Raw genomic sequence first — 25,620 nt, 5'->3', positions numbered from 1 at the left:
CACCTCGTCACTAGAGTCTGAAATGCCCGATTCACTCTTTTTTGCATCTTGTCATCTATCAATCTATGGAATTGTCATCTCCTCTGACATGCTCCAACACTGCAGCCCTTTGCCAAAAATAATCGAAGAACTGAGCCCTACAATGTCTGAGATTGTCTTTCTTTGTTCTCCATCTCACTAGCTAACTTCTCCATACTCAGGAGAGCTCCTGTCCTTTGTAGCATGAAGGACATTATCTTCTTATCCTTGGTCCTATGTAGTGGGCAGATGGTTTCTGAGTGGGATCCTAGTGACATCACCGAAGCCCAATGGTTGTATGGAGCCTAGTAAATGTAAAAGTAGTTAGGGGCTTGTACCGAGATAAAGGGAGACAAGATGTGAGATACAGTGACTGTCCAGGTTCACATAATCTGATTAAGATCATTTTCTGGAATATAAATTAAGGTTTTCTGATTTCTGAGCCTGTAATTTAGCCACTAAACTGAATTTCCTCTGCGCATTTATGCAAATATCAATAATTACTCTGAGCTAATACATGCTAACAAAGCATTAATCAGGAGAGAGACATTCTACTATTGTGTTTTTGGCGGTAAAAATAATCAAATGTAAATAGGTTGACATCATTTAAATCTTACCAGATGTATACTTCTTTGCTGCTGTGTGAGTGTGTGTTCAGAGCTGCTGTCAGGCATTAGGGATACAAATAAGAACACAGCCTCTATGCTGCATCTAGGGTTATGTTAGTACTGATTAATAGATCGCGACAGTTCAAATATTACATTTCCTGGTCCCTATTTTATTTTCTCTGATAGGCTTTTTTTTCTTTACAGACCTTTGTTTTTCTTTGGTGACATCAGACCACAACCTTCCAAGCCATGGACCACTGTAAGTGATTTTTGCTCTTAATTTCTTCCTGTATTGACAATCTCAATCTCTATGTTCTTTGAAGTTATTAAAGGTTTATTGGCAATTTAAATAAATCATATCAGCACAAATCAGTGACACACCATAATGAACTAATGCAAATAGATACATTAAAAAATAACAAAGTGTTCAAAATAATCTCAGACTAATTTAATAAACATTGTATAATGATAATCCAGCAATAATGTAACTATATTTGATTATTCTGCAATGCAATCGTAGAAACAGGGTAGTAGTGCAGGGTCAGTTGGAAGTGTGTGCACGCAGTATCAGCATGAATGGTCATTTATGCTGATGAGCTTTCAGATTTTTTGCTGTTCTTGTGAAGCGTTTGGCCTGGACGTTAGGTTTACTTTTATCTTGTTGCAGGTTTAAAGACAGATTATACACAATAGCAGCACAATCAAAGACTCGATCATTGATCTTCTAGCCAAACTGTGCAAAACACCAATGACAGTTCAATACAATCAATTTTACCCATTAGATATCACAAATGTCAGTGCCAAAGTTGCTGAAGTAGTCCACAAATTAACAGGAGAGTGGATTGGCCCCACTGGTGAGACTCGTTGTAGCCAGTAGGGTTAGTTCTGGTGCACCATGAATTATGAACTCCCCCGCAGAAAGCGTATCTGATTCAATGACAAAGCGTCAGCCCGAAGCGCCATTCCTCTAAATGCGCATGGAGTGTCCTTCCCCGGGACTCATTAGGGCTAAGATACAGTATTTGCAGGCACCTCACTAATAAACTGCTCATGCCTGTATAATGTCCGATGATAGCACACTATCTGAAAGGACCAGAGACAGCACACGGTGTGCAGCTACTTTTTGATGTCACAACACTTTCAGCAACAAACAGACAGGGGAATATGGCCCAAAGTGGGTGCCATCTTCATCAGCTTCCCATACACAAGGGCAGTCTGTCACATGAACCATATATGTCACAAGTAACAAATGCATCACAGGAAGTAAACAAAGCATTTAACTTGTTTTTAAAGTGCAAAAACTAGCAACTCACATAAAAGATACATTTGCTTTTATCAAACTTTTAATATGTTTAATAGAATAAAGTGTGCTTTACCCTATTCGTGACATGGACAGTTCGTCTTGATTTAGAAAAATACACTTCACAATGTCATTAACATCCATAGTGAAGGGTGAAATAAGATGTTTGTTGCTCAAAACATTTTCTCGAACTTCATAAAACAGATAGTAACTAGTCAGCATCTCAAAAAATGGTTAATTGGCTATACTGCCATATTCTTCTAGGACATACAGTGAAATAAAATATTCATAGATTGCCATTTCACATCCTTGCCTAATGCAGATGTGTCTCGTAGATTAATTTATTTAAGTGTGTTTACAAAGTACAGCTATCACTCTGCTAGAGTCTCTTGTAGTCGCCTTTTTGAATTTCCAAAGGTTGCCCAATCATGTAAAGCTGTAAACCAGCAGTGTTTAGCATCCGTGTCAGCTCACAAATCTGACATGGATCAGGCTTTATGTTAGATGTCCTTGGTTTAAACAAATGTTTCTCCCAGACTCAAGCGCTCTATCAGCAATTGTTTACAATTTAATTTGCGCTAAACAACAATGTACATTTTCTTGACAATTGCGTACAGCTTGAGTTTACTTATTGAAATACTTTAAACCAAGACCCCAGCTGCTCATATTTATTTGATTAAAAAAATCCTTTCTTCAATAAAAAAATTACTAGTTCACTAGAAAAACTTCAGTATCATCACCAAACAGAGGTTGCACTGTACAATAGCAGAAGAAAACCTGCATTATGTTAACATGTTGCACAACTGGCATTTTTGTTCAAATACAACATCAATTCAAATATTAATTCAATCCAACATTGTCTTTTTAATTTGCAGCACAAAAGCAGAAGCAGGTAAGACATTGTACAGTTTACTTTCTAAGATGGTGCAAATTTGGTGGCAGAAGTTAACTTTCTAATATGAAAACTCAAACAGATTCAAAGGGTGATATTTACCTTCATTCTACAGTGTGTAAAATGATCCAAAAAGAGAATAAATTTTAACACAACTTCCGACTGCAGAATTTCGCTTAAGTGTAGACTTAGGTGTCTGCATCCCCTGAAATCATGGAGTGGATACAACTAATACTGAATTCACAAGCGTACAGTTCCTACTAGCACTTTTCCATACTAGGTGGAGCTCTCTGCCACCAGGGCAGAGACCTCCCCAAGTAAAGGATAGCGAAAATTATTAAAGAATTTTTTTAATAAAATACAGACGTAAAATAATTAGAACCAAATAAAATACAATTTTATACCACATTAATGTATCAAAAGAAATGTTTATTAAATAATCTAAGTATAACATTTATTTTATAATATCTTTTAACAAAATATAAAAACTTAAGTTGCATTTTTATTTGTGATTCATATTTGAGAAATTAATTAATGAAATATGTTTAACTAATGTAATTTATTTTTTAATTTTAATACTAGTCTAAAAATAACATTGACATTTTCTAAATACAGTAAATTGTAAAATAATATTCAATTATATGGTTTGGCTATATTTTAACGCAAAATTATTTATTTAATTGAAAATACGAAGTAATTTAATTATTTTGACATCATTTCCCATCTGTCGTTATTTTAAGTTACACCCTCCACTAGCTTCTATGAATAGTAATGGCTTTACTCTTTTGTGGGTGTGTGTTTGTGTTAGCATATATCTGCCTAAATTGCTCTTTGGATTTTCTTAAACCCTTCCCATTGAGGCACAGATAGTCCCCATTTACCAACCACTCCTCATTGTCCATCCCACATCAACTCCATCTCCGCTCCATTTGGGGCATAGCCAAGAGTTCCTGTATCCAACAGGAAGAGAATAGATTCAGCAGGAAGCTACTAGGCATCCAATCTCCACACCCCAATACATTTGCCATAGGGAACTCAACCTCAATTTTATAGAAGAATTTATTAAGGCCCGCCCCGCCCTCTTTTGGTTATCCGTTTGGAAAAACCCAGCCGCATCCCGAACGAGAGAGATCATTAGTGATTGTATTGGATGTGAGAAAGGGAAGGACATCCCTTGGCTAGCAGGGGTGAATCAGAGCCTACAAGGGAAGTGTCTTCCTAAATCCTAGCACAGCAGTGACTACGAATAGAAATGAGCTTAGGAGTGCCCTCTATTCATTATATAGAGTGGAAAGGATTGAAAAGGAATCCCAAAAATCCCTTGTCCATAGTTACATGGCCACTGAACATCCTGGGCACCCGCTGGCTAATTGCCTTACCCTGTCTATGAGCCATTGGGAGAGGAGCCTTTTATTTTGTCTAAGGGCAGGCATTATTAAATTTGTCTTATGTTTTCCCCTTGGTCATCACTCGGGCCTTGATCATTCACCTTGCCCGTCAGACGGCCAGAGTGGCCAATATATTTTACATTTTTTGTTCTTCTCTAAATACTATTTAAAGTATGTTAAGTGGCTTCTAACACCATATTTTAAAATGTTTATGCCCATTAGTCTGGAAAATGCTTACCTGAGTTTACTTACCATGGATGATGAAGAGCTAGTTTTTCGCACAGGCACTTTTTTGAGAATTGCTGTTCGAGCACGTCAGATGATGTCCAATCTTTGAGCTTTTACATTATTTATTCATGTATTTTTGCACAAATCTGAAAGATTATTGTATACTGTATGTTGCTAACTGATTTTATTATGATTCTCTTACTTGTACATTTTTAACCTGCTGTTCTGCTGTGCGTTTATGGATACAACGTTATCCGAATAAAGTGTCTTTGAACCTTGAACCATACACTTATGTGTTCAGAAATCTCTGGCATGTTGGAAAAAATCAGAGAGGCAGAAGCACAGGTCTCTTGGCATAGGAAGTGTAGGTAAGTTAATAGCATTTTTTAGCACATGAGTAGTAGCACTGTAATGCTACCACACATACTACAAAATGCAGTGGCTGTAATGATCTGAAACTGGGTGTTCACCATAAATGGGACACTGGAAGATCACCACACCCAGAAAAATATTTAGTAAAATGTTTGCAAAATTATTTGCCACAGTGGTTGCTGGTAAATATAATTAAATAAATGCATGTGATGTTCAATACTGTAAAAGCTATCAGAACCAAAGTCATCGTCTTTCTAAATATTTTGTTTCCTGTGTCTTAATATATATATTTCAACTCATTGTAATTAAATTTGTTAGTTATTTTTAGCCATATCGAGCAAAAGTCCATAAAAGAAGTACAACATTCAAATATTCAGTTTAGCATTGCTGCAAACTAACCGCAATATAAGTGGAGTTCCCTCTCTTTTACAACTGGGAATTTGTTAATTCTGTTGACTCTATGTGTCCCTGACATAAAATATCTACCTTACGCATCCATTAAAGACTGGTAAGACTTGGCTCTTGATAACTCCAACAGAACTATCCACAATGTCATGCAAAGTCAAATTAAGTTGTATTTCTCAGTTTGATCACTCAACTCAGTGCGAATAATCTCTCAAATTTAAGCATTAATATAATTTTGGAAATGCACAAATGCACTAATTTCATCCCTTAATATCAGTTTGTCAGGTTTTGCAAATAGATCAATTTTGCTGTCAGCTATTAGATGTTCAGTTTTTGGTAAATAACTAAAATGTTTTTTGCTTAAACAATAGCATGCCATTTTCTTACAATACAGACATTTTGCCTTCAAATACCAGGTTTTTGTTTGTTCTGTAAATAAATACAATTTCCTTCATCAGTCTACAATTTTCTGAAAATAATGTATTTCATAATCATATATCAACTTGTAATTTTTAGCCAATAAGCTCATTTTTCATCAAATATCTACTATTTTCTGAACATACACTGGTCCTACCCGCAATTACAATCTCTCATATATATCCCTCCATCCATCACTTCCTCCACCCAATAAAAAGCTTGATATTATCTTACAATATCCCCATTATCAATAAACGGCAGCTCTTAATTGTATGCCCATGCCTTCAAACATGTAAATACACTTGAGAATTTAAGGTTATATTGATTTTATCCCAGTGTGCATGAGGGGGAGGGGTTGTGGAGAGCCCTTCTGCCTCTGAAACTCAGCAGTGGGAATACTGTAGAGCAATGAGCGACCACCTCCTTCCTTCTTTATTTTCTGGTGAATTCCAAGGGAGGAGATGTCCCAGCTTACAATTTATATTTCAGGTAACAGCATTTTTCTTACACTTCAGCTAAAGCGTGATCATCCTGGACATAAAGACTACAAACAACCCACCAGGTATAAGGCATAATACTCCTTAGACTTAGACTAATACTACCACTAAAACAGGAGAAACAGGACTAAGACGTTATGCTGGAATTAGTATTTGTCTCTACTGTTGTGGGTGGAGTTTAAAAAACCAACAGAACTCTACATCCCAGTAACCTGGGTACATTTTCAAAGCACTCAGTCTATGTAGACATGATTTACCATGTTACAAGTGCCCTTAAATGGTATGATAGGGCCATCACACCGGGTGAGCTGTTAAATATCCTCTTGCTGATGATAGTATGGTGTATTGCTGTACCACATAAAAGCTCTGGTTGTATACAGTAATGTTAAAAACTATTGCATGACCACTGTCATTAATTTCAATGAAAGCCTGTTTGTACAAAATTAGTTCAATTTGATATGGGATGGTCAAGGCTCAAAGAATTATCAGTGGTGAGATTTTTCTAGTGGGAATTAATGTCCCTCCAATACCAACATTCCTTAGACCTCTGCTGAAGAATCTGTCAACTCCACCCTCCTCCCAGTACAAATATTTTATGAAAGCCCAATGTTCCATAAATACAATATTGGAGATCAAGGGTTGTATAGAGCACCCACAGATCTACCTCCCTGTTACCATGAATAAACATGGTTAAACTGTTGGATGGACAAGTGGTTGACCACTGAGACACTACAAAAGACCCTGTTCATTGAATAATGTGAGGCGTTTGGTGGCTCCTGCCTCCAGCCTCTTTATCTCAATACATATGTAGTGTAGTACAGTATCCTGAGAATCTGATTATTCTGTCTGACAGTTTCATTTTCACTACCACCCACAACACATAACAAAAGGGTCAATAGGCTGGATATAGCCAGATGGGAAGGTCCATTAGGTCCTGACAAAAGCCCTGTGACAAACTTGCACAGCATGGAGGGCAGAAAAATATTGATTACTAACATGAGATAAAAGAGTTGTCCTCATTCACTGTTTCCTCCATCTCTGTCGTTACCTGTGTATACGTGGGGACGGAGATAGAATAAGACAAATTTAAATCATAGTGACTGATCTTGCCTACAAAAAACTACTCACACTGAGAGCTCTGGATGAGCCCACCGAGTAAAAGACGTGCTGGCAAGGAAGCATCTTTATCATGAAGCAATCAGAAATTGTTATTTTTACTAAAGAACCCACTTAGTATTGTTAAAATATTTTCCTACATTGTAGCCTTTGCAGCTAAACACCCAGTGTACCAGAGACATGAAAATAACGTCCCAGCACATTGTTTAATGTGAGAGGACTTTCCAGACAGAATTATCTAGCTGATTTGCCAAGAAGCATATTTAGAGCAAAACGCCACACCAGCCCATACTTTGCAGCACCTAGTTGCCAATCCTCCATATCCATCAGCCTTTATTTCTCGTCCCTGATTAAACAGTGTTCCCATTACTCCATTATTCAATAGTACTGCTACTTCAACAGCCAGTATTGCTCATGCCCATCCACCAGTTTTGCTCAGCCAACCTCAACCTGCATTGCTGTTCCACCATACCCAATCATTCTCGTTCCTTAATAGCCAGTGCTGTGCAGCCATCATCATTTAACATTGGTCATCAGTTAGTATTGTCAATGCTCAAACATCTATTTTTGCTACATTCCATCAGCTAGTGTTGCCAGTCCCTATCAGTCGTTATTGTTCATCCACCAGTCAAGGCTAGTCTTCTGCATCCACCATCAGGCAGTGTTGCCAATACTACAGCTGCCAGAATTGCAATATCCCAGTTAGGAGTGTTCATCCCCCATCACCCAGTATTGCTCATCTTCCGTCCACCAACATTCCTAGTGCTTCAGTCAGCATTGTTCATCCCATCCGCCAGTATTGCTCATTCACCATCCACAAGTATTGCCAATGCTTAAGCCATTATTGCTCCTCCCCCATCAGTCAGTAGTACATGACTACCATCGTCTAGTATTGGCAATATGCCACCCAGTATTGTTCTTCCTCATCAGACAGTATTACTATGTCACTATCCATACATATTCCCAGTACTCCAGCCAGTATTGCTCATCTCCATACCATCCAGTCTTGTCAATTTGCAACCCAGTATTTTTCATCCCTATCAGCAAGTATTGGTCACCCACCATATCAGCATATTGCCAGTACTTCAGCCAGTGTTGCTCATCTCCCATTATCCTCTCCTGCTTATTCCCAAAGCACAAGTAAAGATGTTCCCAAATAAGTCAGTATTGCTCACCCCACATCAACGATGTCTATGAAACTGAACAAAACACAAAGTGCAGTAGCATAGAGGGGAGTCGTGTAGATTGTAATAGCGTTAATTGTTGCGTAGAGTTGAGTGGCATACAGAGGAATACAGTAAAGAGGAGTGGCATAGAGTGTAGTGGCACACAGCAAAATAGCGTATTGTAGAGTGGCGTACAGTGGAGTGCCTGGGAGTGGAGTGGAGTGGCATACACTGGAATAGCATATAGTGGAGTGGCATACACTGGAGTGGTGTAAAATGGAGTGGCATACAGTGGAAAAACGTTGAGTCTAGTGGTAGAGATGGGAGCGGCATACAGTACAATAGCGGTGTTGGGCAGAGTGGTGTGTTCTAAACTGGAGTGGCGTAAAGTGTAGTAGAATACAGTGGAGTGCCACAGTGGATTGGCATAGAGTGGAGTGGCATTCATTGAAATAGTTTAGAGTAGAGTGGCATACAGTGTAGTGGCATAGAGCAGAGTGGTATACAGTGAAATAGCGTAGATTGGAGTGGCATAAAGTGTAGTGTAGCAGAGTGGAATAGCGTGGAATGGAGAGGCATAGACTGGAGAGGAGTAGAGTGTAGTAGTGTGCACTAGAGTGTCATATAGTGAAATAGTGTAGGGTGGATTAGAGTACAGTGGAGTGGCATACACTGCAGTAGCATACAGTGGACTGGTGTATTTTGTCTTGGTGTAGTGTAGAGTGGCATAGAGTGTAACAGTATAAAGTGGAGGGAAGTGTAGTAGACTAGAATAGCCTAGAGTGAAGTAGCATTCAGTGTAGTGGTGTACAGTGCAGTAGCGTAAAGTGGAATATCATATAGTAGAGTGGCTTAGAGTGAAGTTGGGTAAAGTGGAGTGGCGTACATTGGAATAGCACAAAGAGTAGCTGCTTACAATGGAATAGTGTATAGCGGAGTGGCATAGAGTGTAGTTGAGTACAGTGGAATAGCAGACAACAGAGTGACATTGTTGGACTCAGCCCTTCCTGTACAGTCATCGCCTCTCCCACAGCTTAACATTGGGTTACTTTATTACTTTTAATAAGCAATACTTTTCAATTTGGAGCAGATACACACAGATCAAGTTTGGTATTCAAAGAATTGTAATTAAAATCCCTCTTTATTGGTATAGTCAGATTTTTTGTCACAATTCTGAAACTGGCACTTTTAGAAATGGCATAGGGAGCAAAAAATCTATGGATCTAGGCCCAGATCTCTGTACTGGGATGAATGTAAGACAATGTTCTGCATTTTGTCCATCAAATGTTCTTTTTGCATTTGTCACCCCGAGTGGGACGGGTATGCCCAGACGTGGGTGCAGTGCTCTCCATGCCACTGGAGTCAAGCTATCCTGGCTGATGAGGGGTGAAATCCTGAAACTGGTCCTAGGATTCTTGTTTCCAGTCCAGGGAGGACCATGCCTGGCAGTTCGGGCTGGACTGTTCCCATTTGGCACAGTGTCAAGACTGATTTGTATATGGCTGGGTTCAAACTGGAATGGCATGGGGAGCAAAAACACTGTGGATTTAGGCCCAGATCTCTGTACTGGGGTGAATGTAAGACATTGTTCTGCATTCTGTCCATCAAATGTTCTTTTTGCATTTGTCACCCCGAGTGGGACTGGTATGCCCAGACGTGGGTCCTGTGCTCTCAATGCCACTTGGAGTCAAGCTAACCTGGCTGATGAGCGGTGGAACCCCGAACCAGTCCTAGGATGCTTGCTTCTAGTCCAGGGAGGACCTGGCTTGGCAGTTCGGGCTGGACTGTTCCCATTGGGCACAGGGTCACCGACGGATTTGCATATGGCTGGGTTAAAACTGGAATGGCATGGGGAGCAAAAATACGATGGATTGAGACCCAGATCTCTGTACTGGGGTGAGTGTAAGACATTGTTCTGCATTCTGTCCATCAAATGTTCATTTTGCATTTGTCACCCCGAGTGGAATTCGTATGCCTGGACGTGGGTCCGGTGCTCTCCATGCCACTGGAGTCAAGCGATCCTGGATGATGAGGGTTGAAACCACGAAACCGTCCTAGGATGCTTGTTTCCAGTCCAGGGAGGACCTGGTCTTGCAGTTCGGGCTGGACTGTTCCTATTGGGCACACGGTCAAGACTGATTTGCATATGGCTGGGTTCAAACTGGAATGGCATGGGGAGTAAACAAAACGATGGATTTAGGCCCAGATCTCTGTACTGGGGTGAATGTAAGACATTGTTCTACATTCTATCCATCAAATGTTCTTTTTGCACTTTTAGAAAGTTGGCATTTTCTTTTTCTAACCATCTGGTACCTTCAGCCTGTTCTTGGGTCACATGGCTGCATGTAGCTGGCCGTTGGTCTTTATGTATTGCTCCCAGATAGTGAGACAAAGGGAAGATAGGTGTTGACTGGATGGGCCACTTTGAGTTGATGACGGGGGAGCTGTCACCTACCATATTTGCACATCACAAATGCTGTGCCTGAGCACTCTCACAAAGGGTTTGACACTGATATTTTGTCACCCAGACAAGCGGGGGCCAGGGCAGGGAGGAAGGGGATGCCCTGAAAAAACCTCTAGAAGCTTCCTCTGGGCACCAGGTATAAATTATGGACCCTTAGAAACCAGCTCTTTGGTGCACATCTATACCTGTCGGAAACTCAGAGGAAGGATAGCTGTGCTGATTTGCAAGAAGGACTGACACTCCCTGCTGCCTGCTGCCCAGAGTGAAGGATTGGGCCTGGCTCTTGAACCCAGGGGCATCCAGAGTAACTCCGGTCTAGGCCAGCAGCTCCGCATCACCGCTGCATCGCCACAGTGCAGAGCCCTCCCCTGAGAAGGGTTTGCACTGGAAGCCCAATTCCCGCCTCAGAGGTGCTCCCGTCCTAGCCTGCCTGGTGTCTGTCTCACCCTCTGCATCCTACTTCTGCTTATTCCTTGTTGCCGTATTCCTCCAGATTTATTTACTTTATTTAGTAAACCCTCCGGATTGATATATTTTATTTAGTCATTCGGCTCCCTGATGGTATCTCAACGCTGCTGCCCCTGCGGCCCCTCCCCCAACACAGCCCCCGCTCCTGCCTCCCTACCTCTAATCCTGCCCCCTCCCCTACTTAAGGGCTGCCGCTGCACCGTCGGCCCGCCTAAAGCAAGCCCGTCTACGCCCGTCCGCGACCCGACGCCAGGAATGCTGGATCTACGACTGCCCACCGCTACACCGCTGCCGCCCTCCTCGCATTCAACCCCGGTAAGAACAACCACAGCCAGAGATCGACACCAAACACCACCCACGGCCAGTTCTCCTGCCTACACTGCTGATTATCCTTCACCACCAACAGCCCCCAATGACCGCTGAACCCACGACGGACGCCCGCACCCCCAAAGCCCTGACATGCATCCTCCTCAACGTGTGCTCCCTCCACACGCCACTGAGAATCTGGGACCTGCTCGACACCCTCTCACCAGACGTCACCTTTTTCACGGAAACATGAACCAACACCACCTTCTGCTACAATCTCAGAAACAATAATGAAGACCCAACTCAGTCGGGTTTTTGGAAGAGGGACAGGTGCTGGAACCTACCCAGTATGGATTTCGGGGGGGACACAGCATGGAGTCAGATCTCCTTAAATCCACTGAAGAAATCAGGACTACTTTGGATCAGGGAGAAAAGGCTGCCATGATTATGATGGACCTCTCTGCGGCCTTTGATACGATCCATCACGTCTCACTGATGGACCGGCTGCATGAGATTGGAGTAAGGGGTGTGGCCTGGAAACTGATCAAATCATTCCTAGCCAACAGAGTACAGACAGTCACACTTGGAGATTTTACTGCCAAATCTTTCTCACTTCCTTGCTGAGTCCCTCAGGGGTCGTCCTTGAGTCCAACTCGTTTTAATATGTATGTGTTGCAGCTAGCCCCCCTTATTGAATCCTTTGGGTTCAATCTGACTTCTTACACAGATGATACTCAGATTGTAGTATCACTGCTTCCAGATGGAATTCAGGAGATAGCGCCCTACTTTCATAACTGCATGACAGCGGTGGGCAACTGGATGCCCCAAATCTGCCTCAAACTTAACTCTAACTCTAAAACGGAGGTGGTACTTTTCGGCAATGATCCTTATTTTTGGACCCCAGCATGGTGGCCGGACTCACTCGGTCCCCTTCCAACTCCCACTAGGAAGGTAAAAAACCTAGGAGTTATAATAGATAACAAACTTTCTTTTAAGGATCAAGTGAATGCAGTGGTCTCGGCCACATCATACACCCTGAAATCATGAAAAAAATGTTTGCCTTTCCTTCCTAAAGACAGCCAAAAAACAGTCATTACTGCCTTAGCCATGTCCAGACTGGATTATTGTAACAGATTATATCTAAATATCCAGGAGGGGCTTATGAAAAAACTCCAACTCTTGCAGAATGCAGCTGCCAGACTGCTTTCTGGCATCTCAAAATATGCCTCAATCTCGGCGGATATTAAAAGGCTCCATTGGCTCCATTGGCTACCTGTCAGAAAGCGAGTTTTGTTTAAAGCTCTGTGCGTGGTCCATAAGTCACTTCATGGAAACAGGCCTTGTCACTTGATTCAGTGCTTCTGCTGGTATGTACCCAGAAGATCATTGCGTTCTTCAGAAGCAAAATTAGTTTCTGTACCCTTCGTGAAAAAAGCTAATTGGGGTGACAGAAGCTTTTTGGTTGGTGCAGCCAAAGCTTGGAATGACCTTCCTCTGCCTCTCAGATGCATGACAAAAGTACTGGACTTTAGGAAGGTTTTGAAAACATGGTTGCTCAATGCCAAATGAATAGTTGTATACCCTCCATGCTCGGGCCTAAGCAGGACATCAAATATAGCGCCAGGACACCTCCGGGTAGCAGTGAACTCTATAAATGTCAATAACATTAACATTAATCTCCGCCTCCGACATTGCCACCGCCATCCCCGATGGATGCAAGATCCAAACAAAGGACCACCCCCACCGCCCAGGAGGAGGACTCGTCATCGCACACAAGAGCTCCCTCCGGCTCTCTAGCTCCAGCACGAGCGACCCCCTCTCCAACACAGAGCACCTCCACTTCCAGATCCAGACAAACCCCAGAACCATGCAGCACGGGACCCTCGTCTACAGACCCTCCGGACCTCGTGCCTCTTCCGCCCCCATCATTGCCGACCTCGCCGTACCCTACGCCATCGCCTCCACGGACTACATTCTCATCGGAGACCTGAATTTCTACCTCGACAACTGCAGCGACCTCGACTCCACCACCCTCCTTGACAACATTGCTAACCTCGGACTGAAACAGCTGGTCACCACCCCCACCCACAAAGCCAGACACACCCTAGACCCCATCTTCGCAGGAGGGACAAACATCCAATTCAGCCAAACCACGCAGCCCCTCTGGACAGACCACCACTGCGTACACTACAACGCCTCTGCGCCTAAACCTGCCCACGCCCGCCACGAAGGAACTGGAGCATGATTACAGTGGAACTCCTCAACACCACCCACCTCCACGACCCCCCTACACTATGAACGATGCCAACTCTGCACTCTGCAGCCAAGGAACTACACCGCTGGAACACCGGCTGCACCGACAAGCTCGCACCCCTCTGCCACCCCGCAAAACAACATCCGCCGAAGGCCGCCTGGTTTACCACTGAGCACCAAGAAGCCAGGCGGTCCTGCAGGAGCCTCGAGAAACTCTGGCGGAACAGAAAAACCAGTGAGGACCAGAACAACTACAGGAACGCCATGAATGAATACCACCAGCGCATAAGTGCCACCAACCGGACCTTTATCAAGAACAAAATCCACACCAACACAAGCAACAGAAAAGAACTCTTCAACGTCATACGGCAGTTCACCAAACCCCCCAGCAACGCCACGGACGTCACACCCTCTCAGGACCTCTGCAACAAGCTCAGCTCCTATTTTCACCTGAAAATCAAGGCCCTCTACGACAACTTCAGCGAACAGACACCGGACACCACGCCCCTCTCCACCACCGACAACCAGCCAAGCATCAATACCTGGAAACCGGCCACCACTGAAGATACCACCACGACAATGAATAACACCCACTCTGGAACCCCCATGAACCCCTGCCCACCGCATATCTACCATAGAGCCGCCATAGCACCTGAACTCAGCCGGACCATCAACGCCTCCCTCAAATCTGGCATCTTTCCTGATGACTGGAAGCAGGCAAAGGTCAAGCCCCTCCTCAAGAAATCATTGGCCGACCCAACGGACATGAAAAACAACAGGCCCATCTCTCTCCTTCCCTTCGCAGCCAAAGTCACCAAGAGATTCAGCAACGCCCAACTGACCACCTTCATCCAAGAGAACGCCATCCTCGACCCCTCCCAGTCCGGATTTCAGAGCAACCACAGCACCGAGACTGCCCTCCTTGCCACCACCGACGACATCCGCAAGCTACTCGACCAGGGCCACACTGCGGCCCTCATCCTACTAGATCTCTCTGCAGCCTTCGACACCATCTCCCATCGCACTCTTGCAGCCAGACTCCACGCCACCGGTATACGGGGAACCGCCCTCAACTGGATCCACTCCTTTCTCTCCGGCAGAACCCAAAGGACCAGACTCCCTCCCTTCCTCTCTGAACCCACTGAGATCAACTGAGGAGTACCCCAAGGATCCTCGCTCAGCCCCACACTCTTCAACATCTACATGGCCCCCTCGCCGCCATCGTCAGACGGCATAGGCTCAGCATAGTATCTTACATTGATGACACTGAGCTCATCCTCTCTCTCATGAAGAAGCCCAGAGACACCAGACTCAGCTTCCAAGAAGAAATTAAAGATGTTGCAGTTTGGATGAGGGACAGCTGCCTAAAACTGAACTTGGAGAAGACAGAGGTCCTTGTCCTTGGACCCTCCCCCACTTCATGGGACAGCTCCTGGTGCCCCCCTGCCCTCAGAAACCCACCCACCCCGACGGACCCGCCCGGAACCTAGGCATAATTCTAGACTCCTCTCTCACTCTGACCCACCAAATCAATGCCGTCACCTCCTCCAGCTTCAATTCCCTCCACATACGCCGCAAGACCTTCAAATGGATCCCCCCGAATGCAGAAAGACCGTCACCCACGCCCTCATAACCAGCAGATTGGACTACGGCAATGCCCTCTGCGCCGGAATCAACAAGACCCTGCTACACAAGCTCCAGACCATCCAAAACACCGCAGCCAAACTCGTCCTAGGAACCCCATGACACGAGCACATGACCCAGCACCTACGAGACCTCCACTGGCTCCCCATCGAGAAGAGAGTAACCTTCAAGCTACTCACCCACACCTACAAATTCCTCCACAACATCGGATCCAAATACCTCAACGAGAGAGTCTCCTTCCACGTACCTAAAAGGAACCTCCGCTCCACTGACCTCACCCTGGCAGAGACCCCACGCATACGCAGAACCAGAGCAGGCAGAGGCGCCTTCTCCTACTTCGCAGCAAAGACCTGGCGGGCATCAGACGCTCCCCTACCCTTGGCACCTTCAGAAAGAGCCTCAAGACCTGGCTTTTCAACTGGTCCAGAGCTGCCCCCCCATCAGCGCCTTGAGACCCTCACGGGTGAGTAGCACGCTTTATAATACCCTGATTGATTGATTGATTGATTGAACTCCAAGGGCTAGTTGGCTGGCCTTCTGACCAGAGCCTCAGGGACAGAAGGCTCCAAACACCTTGAACACAGCACCTTGATTCTGCCTGCTGTGAGTCCTACTAAGTGGTGCACCCCAGACGTTGTAAGTTGGTCTGAAGGTGCTCTGCCAGCCCAACTATGGTCCCAGCAGAACCAACGCATCGAAGCAGCAGCGTGATACATTGCCGACCAAAAACTCCACATTGGAGCTGATGCGCGACGCATCACCTCACCAGACGCTGCATCGTCCCCAGAGCAGGACTTTGCATCCCAGCCTGCAGCCTCATCAGAACCAACTCTGCACGATGCATCGTTAATGCATCGAAGCCCCTTGTCGACAGCATCCTTGACAACAATGCAGGTTTCGGCATCAGAAGCCCCGCAGCTCTTTCGGAACCAGCCAGTGCCTGATGCATCCTCGACACAGGACTTCGCATCAGAGCCCCTCAGAACCGATGCTGCGTAATGCATCTCTGATCAGGACCTTGTAAAGTGGAGCAACATGGAGTGGAATGGCATACAGTGGAGCAGCATACAGTGTAGTGGTGTGGAGTAACTTTGAGTGTTGTGGTGTACAGTGGAGTGACATAGAGTGGAGTGCGATACTGTGGAATACTGTAGAGTGCAGTGGCGCACAGTGGAGTGTTGTACAGTAGACTAATGTATACTGCATTACTGTAGAGTTGAGTGGAGTACATTGGAGTGGCGTAGAGTGGAGTGCTGTAGAGTCAAGTGGCGTAGAGCCTAGTACCATATAGTGGAGTGGTGTAGAGTTGAGCGGCGTATACTGACATGGCATATAGTGGAGTGGTGCAGAGTGGAGTGGCATTCACTGGAGTGTCATAGAGAGGAGTGACTTAGAGTGAAAAAGTGTAGAGTGTAGTGTTGTGGAATGGAGTAGCATATTGTGGAGGGGAGTATTGTGTAGTGTTGTACACTGCAATATTGCATAATTGAGTGTGTGTAGAGTGTAATAGCGTACAGTGAGGTGGTTTATAGTGTAGTGGCGTAGAATGGAGTGTGGTAGAGTAGAGTGCCGTTCAGTGGACTAGCATAGAGTGGAGTGGCGTACAATGAGTTAGCATAGAGGGGAGTGTCATAAGGTGTAGTGACGTAGAGTGGAGTGGCATAGAGTGGAGTGGTGTAGAGTGAAATAGTATAGAGTGGAGCAGTATACAGTGGAGAGGAGGGGCATACTGCTTAATGGCGTACACTGCAGTGCCGTTGTTAGACCTGGCATCTTTGGCGTGGTTACCCCTGACTTTTTTGCCTCTACCTCCTGTGTTTTTTGATGCTATGCTGGATTTCGTTTTTGCTGGTTTAGATGCTTTGGGCACTTTGCCACTGCTGATCAGTGTCAAAGTGCAAGTGCTCCCTTGGTAAATTGTTATATTGATTGGTTATCCATGATTGGTATATTTGTTTCACCTGTTAGCCCCTAGTAATGTGCACTGCGTGTGCCAGGGCTGGTGATTCAAATGCTACTAGTGGGCTGCAGCACTGATTGTGCCACCCACAGGAGTAGCGCTAAAATGATGTCTTAGGCCTGCTTGCAGTGCCTATGTGCAGTCCAGGACTGCCATGTCGACCTGGCCAGTGCACCCACTGACCAGGCCTTATCCTTCCCTTTCTGTACATGTCAGGCATCCCTATGGTGGCCCTAGGTACCCCCCTGGGCTGGGTGCAGTGTATCTGAAAGGTAGGGCATGTACTGAGGTGTGTAACATGCCCTGATAGTGAATTACAGCCATTTTCGTTTTTCACTGCTGAGAGGCTATCTTGCCCATAGGATAGAATGGGGAAGGCTGTTTACATGCCTATCTTCCCATAAAGGCAAGATAGAAAATCCAAGTTTGGTATCTTTGTGTTCAGAATTTAATTATACATCTTTTTAGCAAGATGGTTTTTAAATTCACTGTGTGAGAATGGCACTTTTTAGAAAGTAGCTATTCTCCTGTTTAACCTTCCTGTGTGCCTGTGTGCTGGTTGGCTGACTGGTGTCATGTGATGGGCTAGGTGGCTCCAGGAGCCTGGATGAGTCAGCAGCAGGGTGAATAGGGAGATCTGCTTTAGATGGGTGGGAGGAGTAGTCCCTGGGTTTGAATAGGGCTGTCCCTGCCAGCACAAAGCTGGCTCCACCCCCTGCTGGCCAGGCTGAGGACTCTGCCTCTGCTGACACAAAGAAGGCTCCACCTCCTGCTGAGCGTCTAATGACCCTGCCCCTCACTCTGAAAGGAACCAGGTGCTCCAGAGCAGAGCACACCCAGGTTTGAGCAGGGGAATCCCCCCACTGAAACACAGAGAGACAAAGACTTGGAGGGGTATAAGAAGAGGACCCCAGACACCTAAACTTTAGATCACTTTGGAACTAAGAAGAAACCTCTGCCAAGGAGAAAGCTGAAAAGGACTGAAGAGGAGAAGACTGCCTGCTTGCTGTTTTGCTTTGCTGCCAAGGAGAGGGGAAGGACTTTGCTGTGTCCCCTTCTTTTGATTCTGATCTCCAAGGGCCTGAGAAGAGCTGGCTCCCTGTTAAGAAGTCCCAGGAACAAAAGGACTTCACCACCAGCTCCCCTGGAACTCTGCTGAGAGAGTTCTGACCTGCCTTGGAGTGCTTGCCCAGTCTTGGGGCCTCAGGAGGTCGTTTTGCTGTGTTTTGGGAGCTGGGAAGCAGAAGCGTGAAAAAGAGCAACTGGTACCCAACGCATCATTCGATTGCGTGTCGCAAGAACGAGAGTGCGTGGAAAATTTCATCGCGGCACCATCGCAACACGCAGGGTCCCCGCATCGCCGAGTGCGCCGAGCATCGTCCCGAAGCATGAAGATTCCTGACATTGCGAGGGTCGTCGCAGAACCAGTTTGGGAGCCGCTCCACTGGCGGTGCGTGAAAGTCTCCAGTCATCGGGTGCGTCGACGCAGAGTCCCGTTCCGTGGCGCATCGAGAGTTGCGGCGCCGGAAGACAACGCTGCGCCGCGCATCGTGCCACATCGAAGCGTGTCGCATCGAACCTGTGGGTGAAGCTTCCCCCTAAGAAACCTACGCAACGAAGGCCAAAGTCATCGCATCCTCCCCTTACAGATCGGAGCCGGCGCATCCACCTCTGCTGCGTGAAGCAGGGCTGCTGCAAAGCCTCCCCAGGATCTCAGGAGTATCGCATTGCCTTTGCCAGCTTCCTTGTTATAGCTTTTGGGAACCTTATCGCAACTACAGGTACTGTTGGGCACGAAAGTGTCGCATTTTGTGCATTGAGAGTCGCATTGTGCAAGACACTGACTTTTACATCCTGGAGTACTTTCTGCAAGCTCTTGAACTATCTTTGAAGTAATCTTTTTGAATTATATGTTGGTTTGTCTGTAGTATTTGGTCTTGTGAAATTTTTAGTAAAGATACCTTATTTTTCTAAAACTGGTGTGGAGTAAATCTGTGGTGTTTTCACTGTGTTACTGTGAGTGTTGGTACAAATACTTTACACATTGCCTTTGATAGCCTAGACTGCTCAGGCCAAGCTACCTAGAGGGTGAGCAGGGGTTATCTTAACAGTGTATCCCCCTTTCCCTGACTAGAAGCAAGGGTCCCTACTTGGACAGTGGTACCTACCCTGCCAACTAGAGACCCCAGATCTAACATTGGTGGTCAGCGGTGAGGATTGAACTTGTATTTGTACTTGACCCACAGTAATTGGTGTACATCACTAGGAGTGCAGACCAATAGACAACCACATACTGTATTATTTTTTCATTATTCTATTTTTGGGTAACTCTTCAAGAGCATCATGTCTCAGGTGGCAACAAGTGAGAAGGCAGAATTGGAGTTTTCCATTGCGGATTTGTATTCGTACGGAGTTGTAGAGCTCAAGCGATTCTGCAAAGGCCGTGGTTGCCCTTTTAAAAGTGGAGCTAGAAAGGATGAGCTCCAAAAAGTCTTGAAGGCCTGGTGGGAGGCCCAAGAGGAGTATGATGCAGATGAAGAGGATGGTTTTGTTCCCCAAGATCTGCCCATGGGCAGAACAGTCTCAAGGGCTGGCAGCTCCCATTCCAGTAGGGGGCTCACTCCAGAGGAGCTGGAGGAGAATCAAAGGGTGAGAAACCATGAGTTGGAAATAATGAAGATGAAAATGAAGCAATTGGAAGTAGAAAAGGCGGTGGAGGAGAGGAAATTGCTTCTGGCTCATGAAGTGAGCATGAGAGAACTGGACATCAAGGTCACGCAGGTGGAGTCCGGTTCAAATGGTGGCAGCGCACAGCCAGTGCAGGGGGGTAAAGTATATATCCCCAAGGATTTAGTACAGAATTACAATAGGAGTGAGGATATCTATGCATGGTTTACATCATATGAAATTGCATTGAGAATGAATGGTGTGCCTGAACAGCATTGGGGGGCGGGCCTGTGGAAACATTTTGAGGCTTCTGGGAGGAGTGCTCTAGAGCCCTTAGAATTAGCAGGTACCATGACCTATCCCAATATGAATGAGGCCTTATGTCTCAGGTATGGACTTACTCCAGAGCAGTATAGACTGCAGTTTAGGAACTCCAAGAAGAAAGAGTCTGAGACTTGGATGGAGTGTGTGAATCTGTACTCGCGGGCACTGGAAGGTTGGATGAAGGGCAGCAAGGTAACTGATTATAAGGGGTTGTTACATTTAATTAGTTGGGAGCACTTGAGTAGTCTATGTGTTCCAGAGCTGCACCAGCATCTGTTAGATAGCAAGCTGACGGACCCCATTGAGCTTGCTAAGGAGGCGGACCGCTGGACCAGTACCAGGGTCCACAGAGGAATTGTGGGTACCATTGCCAAAGGTGGGCAGGGTCCCCAGCAGAAGAGTGGGGGGGACAAGGGTAACCAAAAGTAGTTCTCACAAGGGCCCCAAAACAGTTCCCAGGGTAACCAGCCCCAGCCCCCCCAAGTCAAAACCCAAACCAACCTGGCCCCCTAAGGGCAGGTCGGATAACAAGGGTCCCATTAGGTGTTATCACTGTCAGGAATTGGGTCACAAAGCTCCTGTGTGTCCCAAGAAATCCCAGGCACCCTCTGGTGTTCCAACCCCGGGTATAGCTAGTGTAGCTTTTGGTGGGGATTTAATTTCTAGCGATTTGGAGGGATTAGCAGTTATGTCCCTTGTCTCTTTAGGAGACACAGAGATGGTCCAGGAAACCCCTGTCCCTGATAACACTAAGAAGTACAGGCAGTGGGTGACCATCAATGGGAGGAGGGTGGAGGCTCTCAGGGACACTGGAGCCAGTGTGACTACGGTCAGGTGTCAGTGGGTCCCTGAGGAGCTGATCATTCCAGACGTACTTCACCCAGTAGTGTCAGCTGACAACTCTTTGCGCCTTTGCAAGGTGGCACATGTTCCCTTTGAGTGGGGGGGGGGTCTCAGGTCCTCTCAGAGTTGTTGTGAGTCCATCCATGCCAGTAGACTGTCTGCTAGGTAATGACCTGGAGAGTTCCCCGTGGAAGGAGGTGGAACGCCAGGCTCATTTGGAGATGTTGGGTTTGCCTGAGTGGGTCTGTGTGACCACCCGGTCCATGGCAGCCAGACAGGGTTGTGAAGCAGACCTGGAGCCTGAAACAGTGGCCCAGGTCCCTGCCAGAAAGAGGAAGGGCAAGGGGCGTGGTGCGTCCACCCCCGCTGTTCCCACGGTCCAGGAAGGAGCAGAACCTACGGGGGATGCCCTGGAGCCTACAGGGGAACAGGTAGCTGAGCTGGGAGACATACCTGAGCTGACCCATTGGCAGCAAGAGGGTGGTCCCTCCAGAGAGGAGTTCTGCCGAGCGCAGAAGGCATGCCCTACTCTTGAAGGTCTGCAGCACCAGGCTGCAGACCAGGCAGCAGGTGCTGATCCGAAGAACTTCTTTCTCTACTGGGAGAATGACTTGTTGTACAGTGAGCCTAGGTTTGCTGAGCCCAGTGGATCACGTACCCTGGTGGTACCCGCAGGGTTCAGAGACTTCCTACTGGGTCTGGCTCACGACGTGCCGCTTGCAGGACATCTCGGGCAGGACAAGACCCGACAAAGGCTTGCCATCCACTTTTACTGGCCCTGGATGATGACGGACGTCGCTTCCTTTTGTAAATCATGCCAGACTTGCCAGGCAAGTGGCAAGGCTGGAGGAAAATGCAAAGGCCCTCTCCAGCCTTTTCCGGTAGTGAGCACCCCTTTCGAGCGGGTGGGAATAGATATTGTGGGGCCACTGGACCCCAGGACCGCCTTAGGCAACAGGTTCATCCTGGTCCTGGTGGATCATGCCACCCGGTACCCGGAGGCTATCCCTCTCAGGACAACCACAGCCCCGGTGGTGGGCCGTGCGTTGATGGGGATCTTTTCCCGTGTGGGTTTCCCCAAAGAGGTGGTATCTGACCGGGGTACCAACTTCATCTCCAGGTATATGAAGTCTCTGTGGGAGGAGTGTGGGGTAACTTATAAGTTCACCACTCCTTACCACCCTCAAGGAAATGGGTTGGTTGAAAGGTTCAACCGGACCCTGAAGGGCATGATCATGGGGCTGACAGAGCCCATGAGACGGAAGTGGGACGTCTTTTTGCCATGCCTATTATTTGCCTACAGGGAGGTACCACAAAAGTCTCTAGGGTTCAGTCCCTTTGAGCTTTTGTACGGGCACCCTGTTAGAGGACCTCTCAGTCTGGTGAAGGAGGGTTGGGAGAAATCCCCTGGGAAAACCCCCCAGGATGTGTTCAGCTTTGTGCTGGCCATCCGCAATCAGACACAGTGCTTCCGGGCCCTCGCTCAGGCGAACCTGGAAGCCAGCCAGGATGAGATGAAGAGGTGGTATGACCAGCATACCACTCTGATGGAATTTCAACCTGGGCAGAGGGTGTGGGTGATGGCGCCAGTGGAGCCTTGCGCGCTCCAAGACAAGTGGACTGGGCCATATGAGGTGGTGGAGCGCAAGAGTGAGGTGACCTACCTGGTCAACTTGCGATCTCCCAGGAATCCCATGAGGGTCCTACACGTGAACCGCCTCAAACCCCATTTTGAGAGGTCAGAAATCACAATGCTACTTGCTACAGATGCAGGGATGGAGGAGGATAGCGATCCATCTAGATACAGCTCTTTTCTATTATTTCTCCCTTCTTCACCCTTGTGAGCAGAACAGGAGCAGAGTTGAGGACACAGCATTCATAGATGCTCTGCTGAGATCTATATTCCCATATGTGACTTCTGATCTCATTGACAATGGAATCAATTGTGTCATCAATGGCAACATTTTTGGTGTTACAAAACTTGGAAAATAGTTGCTGTACTAAAAACAGTGAAGCCTGTTTATGGGAATATGAAATCAAAACTCATGAAAAACAAAAAAGCAAAAACGTTCATGTAATTTAAGCGTTCATACACTGCTTGTAGATGTATGAAAATTATATTTTCTTACATGCTGTAGCCCTACCAAACTCCAGGGCCAGTAATACATTAAGACAAATAGAGGCAGATGCATTACTGTGCCATCACAAGATGCCATAAGAGGGTACCGGAGTATAACAAAAGGCCTAAAAAATTGTCCTTTTGCTACAAGAAAGGGAGCTCCAAGGTGAGAAAATATAATTTTGACAAAGGATCTGAGAACCCTTGCACTGGAACTGTGCAAATATACAGAAACCGGGGTGGTTCATATGAGGCACATATGCTTCTTCTTTGTAGATTTGGTATTGTGCACGTCATTGCTTCAATGATTGCCTGATAAATATGTTGATTGTGTGTATTGTGCATGTCTATTGTGGATGGTTCTATTTGTTAAATAACTTTACTTTACACTAAACAGATTTGATTTGTTTTAGTGAACCACAAACTGGCAATCTCTCCATCTTGTTTTCTTTCTTTTCTCACTAGGGAAAAGAAAGTGGTGAAGGAACGTGGGGAGTGGAAAAAGAACACTACGGACAAAACAAAGACCAAGGAGAGGACAAAGGACAAGACAAGAGTCATGGTCATCAACAAGGACAAGGAATCAGTCCTGGCAAGGAAAAAGACCATGGAGCAAGCCAAGGTCATGGCCAGGAACATGGGAAACAAGGAGTTCAAGGAACATTCCACGGAGTAGCACAGGGACATGGTCAGGGAAAAGGTGAAGGATACGACCAGGGAAAAGACCATGGATATGGCCATGGAAAAGACCAGGGGAAAGATCAGGGATATGGTCTTGGAAGAGACATGGGGAAAGACCATGTATATGGTCTTGGAACAGACCAGGGGAAGGACCAGGGACATGGTCATGGAAAAGACCAGAGAAAAGACCATGGGAAAGACCAAGGATATGGCGGGAGAAAATCTGAAGAAAAGCACCTAGGAAGTGGCCTGGGACAAGACCAATGGGAAGGCTATGGAGACAAACTAGGAAAGAGCCAAGCAGGGGACAAGGGAAAGGGCCAAGAACATGGAAAAGAATGAAAGGGTCTTGAATGGGGCCAAGGCCTAGGACATGAGGGAAAGTGCCCGTGTAAAGATAAGGGACAAAAGCAGGGAAAGTAACTCAGGCAATTTCTAGAAAGGGAACACGAAATGGCAATCCAGTAAACAAAAGCCGTCATTTATTAAGGCATGTTGTACAGCATCTGCATTCAACACATCTCTTCAATTGCACAGCTATAAACTGAGCAACCAAGTTCTATCTCGATATTAAGATTTGACATTGTTAAAATAGATTTGCAGTGCATACTTTAAAATAAATTCATGAAGCAATTATTACCTGTTCAGTGCATTTTGTGCAAAACATTCCTTTTCGTACATTTGTAAAACCACTCTTTCGAAAGTCATGTAGAACATCAGAGAAAAGAAGTGCATTGTCAGCTCCTGGAACATGTACTTTTTAAGATAGACTTAACTCCCTTTCAATCATCCTGAGAACTAAGACTCATCAAAACAACATTGGTGATTTGTATCCACACCATGGTTGAGTTCATGTGGTTGGGAAGGCAATGCTTACAAGATGAGAGAAATGTAATTGCACGGCTTCCTGCCTTCTATCACAGGATTCAGGTAAACTCCTAAATCCATAGGCTTTAGTGGGCTTCTGTAGCATCAGTAACTCCCTTAATTTCTGCATCTAACCCTCTATTGTGGGATGCGGTATAGAAAAAAATATGGAGAGAGAGAGTGAGAGAGAGAGAGAGAGAGAGAGAGAGAAAGAGCGATAGAGAGAGGTGTTCGAAATCGATCTGCCTAGTGTATTCTTTACTATATTTCTTTGTTTTTAACTTCTTGGTTCTTAACGTATCCTGTGGAAAGATGCCTGTTAAATCACTCCCAATCACATATTCTGTGCTAAAACTGAATGCCTTTTTTTTTTAAATGCAGCCCCTGCTATTGAACAATTGATTTGACTGCTTCTCATAGTCTCATACTTCCCCTAGAAAATAGAAAGATGTTAATAGTGTATTGTAAGACAACATTAAACAAACAGGCCATTCTAGATGTTCTATTTGGGTAAGTTAGAAATTGTAGAGCATTTTTTTTCTACACTTCCTAACATATGTTATGTATCTTAGAGAGCTTTCTTGACAGTTGTGTTGCAGTACTCCTGTTTCTTAAAG

The 25,620-nt window shown here is 45.7% G+C and overlaps 2 protein-coding genes across 2 annotated transcripts in view; both read left to right on the top strand.

The window, feature by feature from the left end:
* Nucleotides 1–25,620, top strand: part of LOC146799324 (uncharacterized) — a 412,174-nt gene that overhangs the window by 123,268 nt on the left and 263,286 nt on the right. The window lies entirely within an intron of this gene.
* Nucleotides 828–24,772, top strand: LOC146799326 (uncharacterized). The gene is made up of 3 exons (XM_085626889.1): nt 828–885; nt 2,802–2,818; nt 23,921–24,772. Exons 1-3 carry the CDS (start codon nt 876–878, stop codon nt 24,476–24,478), a joined length of 585 nt encoding a protein of 194 aa, XP_085483015.1. The 5' UTR covers nt 828–875; the 3' UTR covers nt 24,479–24,772.

Source organism: Triturus cristatus, chromosome 9, assembly GCF_964204655.1.
Source record: "Triturus cristatus chromosome 9, aTriCri1.1, whole genome shotgun sequence".
Taxonomy (NCBI): Eukaryota; Metazoa; Chordata; class Amphibia; order Caudata; family Salamandridae; genus Triturus; species Triturus cristatus.
The sequence above is the reverse complement of the archived record's forward strand: the minus strand, read 5'-3'. Positions and strand labels throughout refer to the sequence as shown.